Below are 14,183 nucleotides of genomic sequence, written 5' to 3'. Positions count from 1 at the left end.
TTTTTTGGTTGTTGTTGCCATATTTTTATGGCGATTTATTGTATGACTGATCTACCCTGCCACTTGTTCAAGGATGATAGAAGGCACCGCTTCTAAGCGCAGCAGAAGTGATGCTTTGGGCAATTAAAAACATTTCTTACAACCGTACAGGCAAACCTTAGTCTTTGTGTGTGTGTGAGACTAACTTATTACCTTTTTCATATACATATATATACACACACATCCACCAGCTCGGAGACTTTCCAGAAGTACAAATTATGGAAAACGCTTTCCTCTTCAAATGAATTTATTGATTGTACTGGCTTGGTTGTATGGTACTATTTAAAGTCAGGTGTGCCTAAGTGAACACTCACGGTGTGAATCTTTGCCTAGTTTGATTCCCCTCTGCCCCCTCCCGGTCCCCACCTTGCCCCCCCCCCCCCCCAAAAAAAAAAGCATTGGATTCTGTGGGAAAAATCTAGTGCCAGCTTCAAGCTGTCAGTCTGGATTCAAGGTGAGACAAACGCCTTGAAGGACCCAATGGGAAATGTGCTTTGTAGTGTAAAGATCAGCTTCAAAAACAAGGCCAAGGCCCATGGCGTTCCTTCTCTGGGAGGTTGTGTACACAGGTGTCCGGAGGGTGTTCTGAAAGAGCGTGGAGGAAAGAAGGACACTGAGTAGAGCCTGAAGTACTACATGAAAGTGGAAACAAGAAGGGCCTGTAGGAGAGATGACTGTCTTCAGCAATTCACTACTTTTGTTATAAGTCTTAAGTATCTGATACCCAGAAAATGTAAACATTCTTTTTGTCATTAACTGGTAATGGAAAATAATTAAGAGAGTAGTGGGAATATAGGAGTGTCCCAAGATGCCTGTTCCATTCCACCTGAATGGAAAAGAGGCAACAAATATATTAACCCCCTTGAGTGTAACCCTGAGAAACTTTAGTGATGGCTAAGGTAAGGAGAAGTGTTAAACTGCACACTTTATATACTAGTGCTAATGATAAAATACTGCCGCTTGTGCTAAGCAGGAAGGGGCTACCAGCTACCGAGATGTGAAAACGGAAGGAAGTTCCTAAGCTGATGGGCGGTTGTGGCCCCAGAGGGGCAGTACCTGGAGTTTGAGCCTGTGTGCTTCAATGGGAATGATCTTCAGAACGGGTAACTCCACCACCAGGACTCCGGGCTTGCTTTTGGCGAGGCAGCCGTGCTCTACGTCCCAGTCCGCTCCTTCCAGAAACAGACCAGAAACAAAGCAGCCTGTGCGGGCAGAAAATGCAACACCTCAGGTAAACTGAGCTACTAAAAAAAAAAAAAAAAAATCTGTGTACACGCTCCTTGGCGCGTACAGCCATGACAAGACGCGCTACGTTTCAAACTGCAGCTCCACAGAGATATACTGATCTGTGGTGGTTTTATAATACAACTGTGACCTACCATGTTTAATTTTCTTTTTCAAATTAAAATTATCTCGCGCTACTTATGATAAACATTATTAGGAACAAATGCTGATTTGCTTGCAGTTTTCTTCCCCACAGTGGTGCCATCCTCCAGTTACTTGCCCAGGTAATAGCCAAATTGCAAGAGCTTTTTAACGCCTGTGGGACTGGCTCGTTAGATCATTTGGACAAAAGGGGAAGGGTTGGGATGGAGTTGTTCTAGTACAAATACCAAGAATTTTGATTAAATGTTAGTAAATAAAGAATAGTCTAGGTAAGCCCTTGAGGTGACTTTTATTTTTAACTGGGAGTTAGATTTAGCAAAAACAATCAGATGTTTTTTCCTCCTCTGTTCCCAATCAGGTCTAGTGCTCAAAAGCATTGCTCAGCTGCCCCCTTTACACAGAGTTTGTTATATTTAGTAATTAGAGTGTTGCTAGTCATAGAGATTTCATAAAGATATATTTACACAATAAATCATACATATTTATATTTCCTTCTTGTTTAAATATATTTCAGTATATTATTTGTGGTGTAAATAGATCTTTATAAACCTGCTAGGATTGGTAATGTTCTAGCCATTCAGGAAAAAGTATGTATATGTATATGTGTATATATAGGTAGATATATCTAAGGGGATATAAGGAAGGGAGAGGTGTAAGTTCCATGCCCGTGAGTGAGAGGAGTTGAAGCAAGATCACATTTGTGTATGCGGGGGCTCAGCAGGAAAGCAGAAACCAGAACCCAGCTATTCCCAGCGTGAAATGTGGACCGTGACATGCAAACCCCCGGGTATTGCCTGCGGAGCTATAAGTTACTTACTTATAGCTTAAGTTACCTATAAGTTACTTACTTATAAGTAAGTTACCAAGTAAGTTACTCACTTGCCAGGCAATTTCTCTCACCAATTAACTACTTTATTATTTTTGCCAAATAATCATAACACCCACCTTGAGTAGACCCTTCAGCGATGTCTTCTGCGGTCCTGTACGTGGTCACCTCTGTGTAGAGGGTAGAGTGATCCAGGGGCCACTTGTTCTTCCTGCAGGTGGCTTGAACGAGAGCCGTCAGGTAAGATTCTGGGACGTGCAGGCCTGAGAGCCACATCACCTTTGGCTCACCCTCGTTAACCTGCAATCACCGAAGACAAACTGCAGCACCTGGGTGCTCCCACCACACCTGGTACTCGGCCCAGAGGCCAGCACTCTCACAGACTGGCCACTGGCTAGTCTGTCTTGCATCCATAGTTGTGCAACCATTCATTATCGTTCTAGGTGGTGACTGGCATGAGCAACTTGTCTAAAGCAGTGTGTGATCACTGACTTCTGCACCAATTTGCACAGCAAATCAAGCAGATAGAACAAAAAGCTTTCTGGAGCCACTCACTTACCCAGCTGGTGTACTGGTTATACCGCGCTCTAAAGAAAACAATCCAATTTGCGAGTGTTTTGAGCGTGTCGGGGGCTAGCCGCCGCCAGATTCCAGGAATCTGTCCATTAAAGAGCGCCCGAGCCACATCATCCAGTTCACTGCTCATTCCAACTTCCCCAGCCAAGGCCTGGAAAGACAGCGTCCGAGAGCCAGCCCCGGGCAGGTAAAGCCTGACTGATCTCCTCTGGTAGCTGGGCTCTTACTTACCCGTTGCAGTTCAGCCAATGACTTTGCCATTCGAATGATCAGCTTATTAAAACGTTCCAGTTCCTGCAGCAGCACCACAGTCGTCGGGGTTATCTCTGGTCCAAAACCTTTCCGTATCTGGTCAAGATCGAATACTTGCGGTATTTTGTTTTCTATATCCTTGGCAACATTTGCAATATATTCGTCTCGACTAATTCTTGTACCAGTTTCACCTGAAACCAAGATGGTTTAGTGAGACTAAGTCTGCATAGGTTACCCCTTCAATTATTAATTGTCTAAGAACTTTGAGAGCCGACTCACCTTTTTGCAGCAAAGTCTCCCGCTCTGCACTGACATTTGCACCAGAAGCTCCCGCCTGCCTCAAACTCTCTCTGGGCATGAGCTGAACTACTCCTATGCTGGCAGGGCCAAGTCGTTCAGCTGCTTCGCTCACCTGGGCCCCACTGTCCCAGAGGCCAAGACACAATCCCATCGTGTCCCCCCCTGGGGATCGGGCACCTCCCCACGCAGGATGCAGGCAGCAGCGGCCGTGCCAGGCCCCGGTACCCTGGGGTGGGCTGTGGCACGGCTGGTGTCACAATCCCTGGGACAAGGAGCTCGCCACTTCACTATTTGTTATTTACAAAACCAACCCAAAGTAATGGCGACCATACCGGTTTGAGGCTGCAGCTCAAGAAGCTGAGACCACATATCGCGAACTGCTTGTGTGTAATAGCCAATCTCAGCATTTGCGTGAAGGCCAAACACCTCTGGAGTATTAGCAAGTGGCAGAGATTCTATCGCCTCTGCAATACAAAAATAGGCTTCGTAAGGATGCGCTATATTAAACCACAGCTACCAGGCAGAAAAGAATACTGCAGAACATTCCTTGAGTGATTTTTGTTATTACTCTGCTTGCAAAAAACCAAATGCTATAGCTGGTGTTGAAACACTGCAAGGAGTGAATAAGGCTGAAAGCTTAAGCGCGCGCACACACACACACACACACACACTAACAAGCCGTTTATCTGGGTGTGTTAATTTTTTTTTTAAAGAAATGAGGAGCTGGCTGGTAAGCTCACATTGCAAGGGGCTGCTCACCTAAAGAACAGTATCATCAGCGGATTATAACATCACAAGACAAACACACTCGATGCCTGAAGTTCCTTTCAACTTCTCATACCCAGCCATGGCAGACGGAGAGAATGCATACTGTAAGTAGACTTTTCTTAATGCTAACTTACGTGGCAGGAAAAGCACTTCTTACCAACAAAGTCATCTTTTACAGTCCCTTGTGGAATTTTATAATCAACCGTGTCGTTTTTATAAAAATGAAACACTTGGAATGTGTCAAATATGAAATCACCAAGGTACTCATCCATATAGACGGTCAGAATGCGACGATCAAAGCTATCAATTGCACGCCCACCATACATGACCTAGAAATTAGTTACATCGATATTATAGCACTGGGTTTTGAGGCAGCAAATACAGTTAACAATCACTGAAAGGTCCAAAACACTCTTCGCTTTTACAGTGACTCATGGTATGACACTGTCTCCCTTAAGGGATACCGAGTACATCTTCTCTAAGCCACTCTCAAGGGGGAACAAGCAGCAACTATTTGGACTTACTCTGGAGATGGCTGCTGTGCGCCACTCCTAATAACCGGTCTGGGTGATTTATGTGCAACGGCACTTTCCTGAGGTACCAGCTCACGCTCAGCTGTGATTAAGTGCTGCAAAATAACAGTTCCCTGTAGGATATCATGTCACAGCAGCTACACAGACCTGGCCAGCTACTACACAGCACATATCACATACAGCACTGCAAGAGCTTTAGAAATCTGTTTGTAGAACTCACATCAGTCACACCCCACTGTACTAATAATACCGTAAAGTTGTGCTGTTCAATACCTTTCATCAGAGGATCCCAAGGGCGCTCTCACTCAAAATTAATTAAGCACCATAACTCCCCTGTTGTGCAGTTGCACACAATAGCCCGATTTCATTGAGACAATGAGATTAAGTGACTTGCTCAGGGCTACACAGGAGTTTCAAGACAGCCCAGGAGAGATTCTCAGCCAGTTTTACTTGATGATACCACCCATGCAGAAAGAAAGCTTCATTTATCTAGATTTTTTTACCATCAAGTGTTCCTGAGTGACGTTGTAGGCACTCACCTCACCAATAAGATATTTGAGACTGCTCCAGGGGATTTTATCATCATTTTGTTGGAAAGCTTTTGTCATGTATGTGTTAAGAATTTCCATGCAGACCTAATAAAGTTGTTGGAACATGTGAGATAAGAAGATTCATAAATCATCCATACATATCCATAGCTTTTACTTAACGTAGTTCTTGTTTAAAAACTAACAATCATTTCTTTCTCAAGTAATCAAAAAGTTAAGTGTAAATCCTCTTAAGAAAATAAACCCATAAGAGAGGCGAAATAAACATGAATGATTGGGAAATCTGATTAATTTTTAGTGGCGAAAATTGGCATTATAGAAGATTGGGAGTCTACGTGCGTCCAGAGCAGCAGAAAAAAATGAGGCAAAATGTTATTGTGAGAAAGGATTTAAGCTGGGTAAATTACATGTTTTCAAAAGTAATCGGAGCAACTCAAGAATATAAGAGCAGTTGTTATTATTTTCTTACCTGGAAATCAGATTCATTAAAATCATATGGCACATTCCAGCCAACCTTCCCAAACTTCCTTCTCTCCTGAACCACAGCATGGAAAAATGCCAAGACATAGACTAAGGATTTAAAGGCAGGATGTGGGCACTGCTCTAAGGCTTCTTCGGGAATTTTGAAGTAGGTGGCTCTCATATTCAGTTTCAGACCATTAGGTGGTTCTGTCACAACCTACCAAAATAATTAGGGAAGCCAGCAATGACGGGGTAGCCTCAGGAAAATAAGCTGTAAATATATCACACTCTCGAGGTGAGCTATACAACGCAAGCTTGAAAATTTTGAACAGCTTTCCAAATTCATATCAATATGGATTTTTTTCTTAAGTAAAGACATGAAATAGACCTTTGAAGTTTATCAAGGTAAACACACATATGTGAAGAGAAACTTGATATTATTTTAGAAATAGTCATGTTATTGAAAAGTCATTAATATTTATCATACTTGAAGATCTAATTTACTGAAATATTACCAGTATTTTACATGTTTTGGTGTGTCCTACCTATCAGCACAGTGACATGCCTTAACAGTCCTTAATATGGCTTTACTGATGACCAAACTGAGCCAGCTTCCTGGCAGCTTTTTCAAAGCGCTGTGAAACCTTTGCTCTCACTGCTCATGGCTAGACCTAGCAAGTGCATATTTGCGGCCTTTTAAAGATACATTCATGCTCGCTTCTCCCCAGGGCAGCACTAAGCACTGCTGGAGGTGAATGCCCCAGAGCTGTCATTGACACACTAGAGCACATATCGGGTGGATCTGTCATGCCACTGCTTCCAAATCTGCGAAATAAAATGATTATGTTTACTGGACTGGTTCACCACAACACAAGTAAAGCAGCCATAGAAAAGAACATTAGCACAGCACCATGGCTTGTGCCTTCAAAATAATCAGCTCAGCTTGCTTGTGATAAATGCTGCAGCCTGAAGTAGCAGCTGGAAACCATTATCCTATTAGATGTCTGCTCCGCTGGCACTATTGCCAGGTGAGACAGAGACCTCAGTTCTGCACTTCAGCATCAGGACTGACAGGACTATTTCTGTCTCTCTGGATATTCCTCACTTGCGGTGGCAGTTGAAGCTAAAGATCGTTTGTCACATTTCCAGGTTTACTCACAAACCTCTACTCTGAAATAACTGCTTCAGAAAACAAAAAATGCTGAACAGCTTTCACCCAAAGGAAAAACCCCCACAAGACAAACAGGATGATGGAATAAGGATTTGGTTTATAAAGACAAAAAGCTGGTACAAACAGCCCAAGTCAATATGCTGCATTCAGGCCACACTCCCCCCAAAGCCAGTCCGTTCAGCTGAACAAGAGGGGCAGGACATGCCCTCCCGAGTTGGGGTTTCCCCACTGCACGCTACCTTTAAGGACTTCTGCAGTATTCCAATTGGGAAGCCTTTGGTCGGGTCAGTAGTCAGCCAGAGGCGAAAGTCTGGATGAGGCTTTGTAATTTTCTCCAGGGCCTTCTCCAGATTGATAAGCCACTTCACCAAAAGGTGACAGTTCTGCAACATTAGCCACTCTCCACGAACCACCGCGTCCTCCAGCATCTGCAAAGCAATCTTAAGGGAGGGAAAAAACTGTCTGTGAGTAACACTCCCTCTATCCTGTACGCAAACTAACTCCGATGGGTTAGTGCGATGGATGTCTTCCAGCTAGCAAGCACACTCGGCCTTTTAGTTAGCTTTAGTAGACTTACCGGAATGCTCCTGGCTGAGAACAGACCTTTTCCAATATCACAAGAAGCTGCTTTGAGATGCTTTTTTTTTTAAATCTCATTAATTCCTTTTAAAATTAAAAGTCATGCAGAGCACTGAAGTATTTCAAAACAGTACAGGAGTGTGCATGGCCCAGAAGAGGGTGAAGATCAGAGCCTAGGAAATGGTGGTCTAAATGATTCTGACAGGAGTTCTCCCACTGACTGAATTCACAGCAAATTCAGTTGGCTGCTAAGCTTTGGCCATCCCTGCCTTCGTGTCCATAACAAAAGGGAAAGCTACAGGAAAGACAGAATGAGCAGCAGGATATTTTTTTGGTAATAAACACTGTGACTTCCAATCAGTTAGTGTCCATACACAGAGACACTGATTAACCTTTGAAAGGCTGCAGAGTAACACCTTTTCAGCTCAACTATTGTTCAGCAGGCGACAATATCATTCTGATTCCGAATCAGCCAATCAGCCAAATGTCCTCTTTCACATTACCGGAAAGCATTATTCCCAAGCTGGAAAATTGCACGCTAGGTCTGAACCACAAAGTAACTCCCTTTAAAATGGAGCCGGCCTTTGGAAAGGAAATTTGAACAGGCCCACAACATGAGGAGTATGATTTGCAATTAACCCATTAACTTGCTGCACACAGCACCTCCCCACCCTCCCACCCAAGTTACCTTTTCTTGGCCTTGTCCCATGGCTAGGAATTTGAGTCTATCATCTCCTCCAAAGCCTGTCTTCTCGGCCAGTTTCATGAGGTCACTGACGGGATCAGAGCCAGGACTTAAGATAAAAACAACTGGTGAGTAAGGACTGCTCTGCTCAAAGACAGCTTCAAAGCTGATCACAGGGGGCTGCACATACCTGGTAGGAAAAGAAGCACAACAAACTGCTAATTTACACAAGAGCGGCCATCTTGTGTCAAAGATGACTTTTACACAAACATCAAAGCTTACTGCAGACTACACGTGGAAATGATATGGAGACAAATCACGCTCTGTTGCTTAGGCAAATTACAAAGTCATTTACATAGTTGATTACAACTCCAGTTCTATGGGAAATACCTGAATGGTGTGGTTCGGATTTGAAAGAAGAGGGTGACTTACTTCTCACTCATTGTCAGAGTAACATAGTCCATTACTGCCCGATACAGCCTGTCCACTCGGAAACACCGTAAAAGTAGGAGTTTCTGAAAGTGTGTGAGATTGTTCTGGTACTGCATAGGGAATGGCATCTGCTCCAGAGCATCTGTACCATACCACTGGCAAGAAAAGATGGGAGACAATGCCAATGGATCAAGTGGCTCTATCAATGACATTACTAGGAAAGCAGACAAAAGCACTGTGATTAATGAGGGGCCAAGAGACACAAGAAAAACAAAGAATAAAGTCAATCAGCTCCAAAGAAATATTAAAAGATTAAATGAATGCAAAAAATTCAGCTTTTTCAGTTTATGTCCAGAAACACATTTGTGCTTTCATTTTATGTCAAGTAATTTTCTGAAGATGCAGAAAATAGCATCTCAAGCAAAAAGTATTAACAGATTGCTTACAGAAAGACTTCTTATAAAGCAAGAAGACATGGAATGAAACTAAAGGCAGAACAAAGGAAAGTCTGTGTTTGTAACTAGCCTATAGAACTCACTGCCACAAGAAGATCAAAGTACAATTTAGCAGTACAAAAAGTAACAGTGAAATGTTGACTGTTGAAATCAACAGCTAAAATTCCTCTGACTTCAACAGGGCAAATGAATCATGTAAGGCATTAGACTAGAAAATTAAAAAAACCTACAGTATACCAGGGAAGATTTTTGGGTTAGTTTTGGTGGTTTTTTTTAAATAATAAGAGCTTAATTCTTCTGGAAATAAGCCAATCCCTAACTGAGGTCAAGAAGAAAAGCAAGGCCTTGACAGAAAAAGCCAGTGGTGACATGCCTCCTGCCGAGTGCTATGGCACATTGCATCATACTTGAATGTTTAATACCAGAAGAAAAACAAGGAGGGAGACCAGGATTGCAGAAAAGCACGTACATTTTTCCATACATCTGGATTATTTTCCACATCATCTGGAAGAGATTCAAATTTCTCAGGAAATAGTTCAGACAAGCGAATTAGGTCTTCCCAGCCTTGATCTGGAAGCCAAGCATACGGTTTCTTTCGTGCACTCTTCTCCAGGGAAATATTGCCTAGTCACATTCAGAAACCAGAGTGAACGTCCATGTCGTAAATTCTCCAATACATGACCACACATACAGTCCCACTGCACACAGAAACCAACTGGAAATTTGTTTCTGGAAGCACTCTAAGATTAAACTGGTCTGCTAAAGAAAAGATGGCATTTTACAAGTGCTTGCAAAAGCCAGAGTTTTATCTTTGCAAACATTTCTAAAACTATTTATACATAGTCAGAAAATAACTAAGATTATTTTCTCAGGTAACATCCTAACAATTAGCTAATGTGAGATTTGTCAACAGCTGCAGAGAAAGATTAGCCTCTTCACTGTTTAACCAAGTGAAAAAAATAGAAATAGCAGAATCCACAACTTCCGTAAACCAACACAGTTCAGCTATCTTCAGTGGCTTCTCTAGGTGCTAGCTTCACAGCAAATCATATCTAGTCAAAAATCTATCTTCGAAAGATCTTTCAGCTATTTGTACGTATAGCTATATATTTATATATAACTATTCACTTCACCTTTATGTATAACTATATAATTATATATAAATATTCACTTTACCTTTCAAAAAGAACTCAAGTTCTTCTTGTGGAACTCTGCCATCAGCTTGTTCTATCTTGACAGTCATATTAAAGGAGAACAGTAACTTGTGTCTCTCAAACAAACCTACGTTAAAAGGACAATATTTTCAAAAATCAACTGCTAAAACTTGTGGAACTGCAGCAGTCTTCAAATCTGCATTCTGCATCTGGTCACCCCACAAAGATCAGGATGATCAAAGATGGGGCTTTGGATCAGGCTTAAAGAGTCAAAACAGCATCTGTGAGGTACATCCAGGGATGGGAGATCCATAGCTGCGTTTCACCATTAGTATTAAGAAAACCATTTCTTTAAAAGTTACATTGACAATATGCATAGTTTCTTCAAACAGAAACAACAGGTAGTAAAGTGTAAATGGGGACCAATGCTGAAAACTGAACATTGTGCATTCACTGGTAACTTGCCTCTGACGTAAACCAACTGAAGGCACGGCTTTTAACGAGCATTTGCACATCACAGTATCAGCCCATCGCTAAATTGCACTAACCTGTGCAGCCATAGTTATAGGTGTTGAAAGTCAGCGTATCCATGATGTTTTTTAACCTCTTCGGAAGAATAGGACTGGGCATTGATTTACGAAGAGAGAGTCCAAAAACCTCTAAGAAGGAGACCAGTGAGTACTGATACATGATGTTGACATGGGCCATTTCAGACAAAACGGAGAATAAAATGGCCCCTCTCCTGGCAGCTGGTCTGTAGCCATCTCGAAGACGATCAATATCCACTGCCGTTGTCTCAGCCAGTTTCAGTTTTTCAATCACCTAGTCGTACATTGATTTTATACACCTGTAATTACTGCACTGATCCATAGTATGTATATTATATCACAATCATCAGAGCTATTCAGTGCCTGCCTCTCTATGTTGACTTTATAGGGGATCTGGGCAGGTAACCCCAAAGAAGTAGTATGAATTGTAAAAATCAGAAGGTAGAGAAAATTAATCCCACCCTATATATTTATGAAAAGTAAAGGTAAAGATTTACACAGAATCATGGAAATACTGTGGGAAAAGCCCTCTGGGGATCTTTAGTTCAACTTTCTGCCCAAAGCTGGATTATGACCACCACTAGAGCAGGTCAGCTGTGGCTTTGTCTAACTACAGCCTGAAAACCTCTAAGAATGGAGATTCTACATCCTCTCTGAGTAACAAATGTATTAATTTTTCATTTCAGATCTGATACAATACAAGACAAAGGTTGTTCCAGAGCTAAAAGAAATATATCACGTGCTCTTTGCTTTAGAACTGTAAGCAACCCTTTGATCCTGATAAGGACTTTTCTGAAAATAGGATTTGGTCCTCTGCTGCAATAAAATACGGCCCAACACTGAAAGATGCAACATACTCATGAGAAAACATTCCATTTCCTTTCAAACTAATTCGTAGCTTCAACAGTGAAAGATGAAGCACAATATAAAAGGAAGAACTATGTTCCGTTACATCCTTCCAAAAAGCCCAGAGTCGGTACCTCAGTAGCTTTGTATTTTGTCTCTTCCAGGGTTTGCACCAAGTCCAAGTTGTCCAACATGTTTCCTGTGGAAGATGTCAGTTCCCGAAGGAGAGAGTCTTCCAGATCTTTCAGTAAGTTTCTGTTCTCACTTGTCTCCTGGATGAGTTGTTCTCTCTGTTCTTCCAATTCCCTTCTTTCAAAACCTGTGATGACGCTGAGCAACTGATCCTCTAGGCCCTTTAGTGTAACTACAGATACAACACATGTACGCAGCACAAAGTCTTTTTTTAAAAACAAGGAGAACTTTCACAAAACTTATTTCATCTCGATCATCTCACAAAACTACAGCAATGCAACAGAGTGACTTGATTAATAACTCTATATCTTAATTCTACCAAAGCATCCTAACCTGACAGGTGCAAGAAGAGATAGTTAGCCCAGTTTCAGATTAGAGGAGAAACGTGAGAAGGATTTTCTGTTAAATCAGATGCTAAGTATATTCATAAAATATTAATTTTTTAGAGTTTCAGTGCTGTTTCAGACAAACACCCAGGCCCTGAATGCACACTACAGCATAATCACTACTTTGTTACTAAATACACACTTTCGCTTACCTGTATAATTGATAACCATAGCTTTGCCAAACACAGAGGGAGAATACTTTGGGTTCGATAATTTGGTGTTTAGGTACAATCTAAAATTACTGTCATAGTCAACCTCTTTGTCACCCAAGACAACGAATGTTCGCCCCTGTGCAACTTTGATATTCTTCTCTAAGACATTGTCTATCACAGGATCAATGTATTCATCAACACCATGCAACAAGAAAGGGCTTCCATACTTTATGGCCAGTTCTAGTTGTTTAAGGAAATCTGGGTCATTAAAGGAAGCTATCTGCAAGAGAATAATGGGAAGATATGAAAAGAGAACTGATATTCAATTTGCTGAACATTATTATTTTACAATTGTTGCCAGCATTAATGAAATTTGCTCTTTGTTGCTTTTTGTCTTTCTTCTTACAGATGATGTAAACTGCACTGATACAAAACAGTAGATGTGCTTTTTTTTTTCTGATCAGTTGAGAATAATTTCCATTTGCAGTGCTATTCTTCGAAGTTCAACTATGCCTCTGTTAATTGTCCTACATGAAAACTCCATCCTGGAGCATCTACAGCACAATCTACACCAGCCTTTTGGTTATACTGTTTCTTCATGACTATGGCTGGCCAAAATCCCAAACAATCTATCAGTCCTAAAATATTGAAAGTCACGTGAACACTGAGATGCACTATCTATTTTACAGACACAACAGCCAACACATTTGTCAGGACACAATCGGTTCCCCATTCAAGATGACAGATATTTATGCAGCTTTTAAAACAACCAGTAAGTGGTCATTTATCTTTACCCTCAAGTTATTTTTTTTTTCTTTCTTCTTAATCCAATGTAACGCCTGCTGTTGTGGGTCAATACAGAGCGGGAATCGGCTTGCATATGTTGTCAGGATGCCATTCTGGACAGAGAGCTCATCTGGAGGCAATCCTTGGGAAACCCACCTGGGAACGGAATTGATCAAATACCAGGCTGTGACAAAAACTCGATGGGAAAGCAGCACATTTCATTGTCAGTAAAATTATGCAATTCATTGAGACACTATTTAGACACACAAGGAAACATATAGTGTATGTGATTGTGAGAACAGTGTCAAAACTCCAACTGACTCATTGTCTGAGTCATTTGTAACTACACCACTCCAAATACGGACTTGCATTTGGTGAGTAATCCTGCAGTAGCTGACATATAGGCTACCTGGGCATGGGTTTAATTCCAAACTCATTGAAATAAATGAAAAGATTCCTGTTGGTCTTTGGGTTGAACACATATTATAGATAACTCCTTTAGAAATCTCCTAAAAAGGTATTATATGTGTCTAGGTGCAGTGAATATCCCTGGACTGTAAAGTACAATGGTTTGTTATAAAAATAGCCTCTTCTGCTAACCAGAAGAAAAATAATTTGTCTCCTTGCCATCTTTGAGACATGAGAGTAAAACGGGCGCTCTCTGGTAATGGCTGTGCACCGCCACCCACAATGCCAGTCCTATGCTACAGATTCAGAATTCAGACTCCCGCTTCACGATTTCACACTCAGTAATCACTGGGCTTCTTGACTGGACATACCTGCTAACCTCTACCTCATTAGTCAGGAGGCTTTCTAAGCTAAATGGTTGACTGAGAGGAATCTCTCGTGAGAGGATATCTTCTTGCCACACTTGATAGATCATTTCATTACGGAACTCCCAGCTGAATGCTCCTTCATAACTCAGGAAGGCAGCACAGAGTAGACAGTCTCCAAGCAGCTTCACCTTTCGTATTTCATAGTCCTCTAATTCCTTTGTCCACCTGATAGAATTATAAGGGAATCCCGGGTCAGTCTGTACCAGGTAGATGGGTGCAGAATTTCCAGCTGCTGCTACTTTAGATATAGGTTGAGACAGACCCCCAAATT

The 14,183-nt window shown here is 41.7% G+C and overlaps 1 protein-coding gene across 1 annotated transcript in view; it reads right to left on the bottom strand.

Moving 5' to 3' along the window:
• Positions 1 to 442: 442 nt before the first annotated feature.
• DNAH10 (dynein axonemal heavy chain 10) overlaps positions 443 to 14,183 on the bottom strand; it is a 57,505-nt gene continuing 43,764 nt past the window's right edge. The window contains exons 60-78 of the mRNA XM_063351338.1: positions 13,856 to 14,077; positions 13,085 to 13,232; positions 12,291 to 12,570; positions 11,695 to 11,924; positions 10,715 to 10,988; positions 10,189 to 10,293; positions 9,482 to 9,636; positions 8,558 to 8,712; positions 8,129 to 8,315; positions 7,101 to 7,301; positions 5,698 to 5,907; positions 5,220 to 5,315; positions 4,305 to 4,476; positions 3,712 to 3,843; positions 3,059 to 3,270; positions 2,811 to 2,978; positions 2,371 to 2,551; positions 1,096 to 1,241; positions 443 to 624 (exon numbers count right to left, since the gene is read on the bottom strand). Coding sequence (XP_063207408.1) covers positions 478 to 624; positions 1,096 to 1,241; positions 2,371 to 2,551; positions 2,811 to 2,978; positions 3,059 to 3,270; positions 3,712 to 3,843; positions 4,305 to 4,476; positions 5,220 to 5,315; positions 5,698 to 5,907; positions 7,101 to 7,301; positions 8,129 to 8,315; positions 8,558 to 8,712; positions 9,482 to 9,636; positions 10,189 to 10,293; positions 10,715 to 10,988; positions 11,695 to 11,924; positions 12,291 to 12,570; positions 13,085 to 13,232; positions 13,856 to 14,077 — 3,421 coding nt within the window. The 3' untranslated portion in view covers positions 443 to 477. The remainder of the gene's footprint in view (positions 625 to 1,095; positions 1,242 to 2,370; positions 2,552 to 2,810; positions 2,979 to 3,058; positions 3,271 to 3,711; positions 3,844 to 4,304; positions 4,477 to 5,219; positions 5,316 to 5,697; positions 5,908 to 7,100; positions 7,302 to 8,128; positions 8,316 to 8,557; positions 8,713 to 9,481; positions 9,637 to 10,188; positions 10,294 to 10,714; positions 10,989 to 11,694; positions 11,925 to 12,290; positions 12,571 to 13,084; positions 13,233 to 13,855; positions 14,078 to 14,183) is intronic.

This window comes from Chroicocephalus ridibundus, chromosome 13, assembly GCF_963924245.1.
Source record: "Chroicocephalus ridibundus chromosome 13, bChrRid1.1, whole genome shotgun sequence".
NCBI lineage: Eukaryota > Metazoa > Chordata > Aves > Charadriiformes > Laridae > Chroicocephalus > Chroicocephalus ridibundus.
The sequence above is the reverse complement of the archived record's forward strand: the minus strand, read 5'-3'. Positions and strand labels throughout refer to the sequence as shown.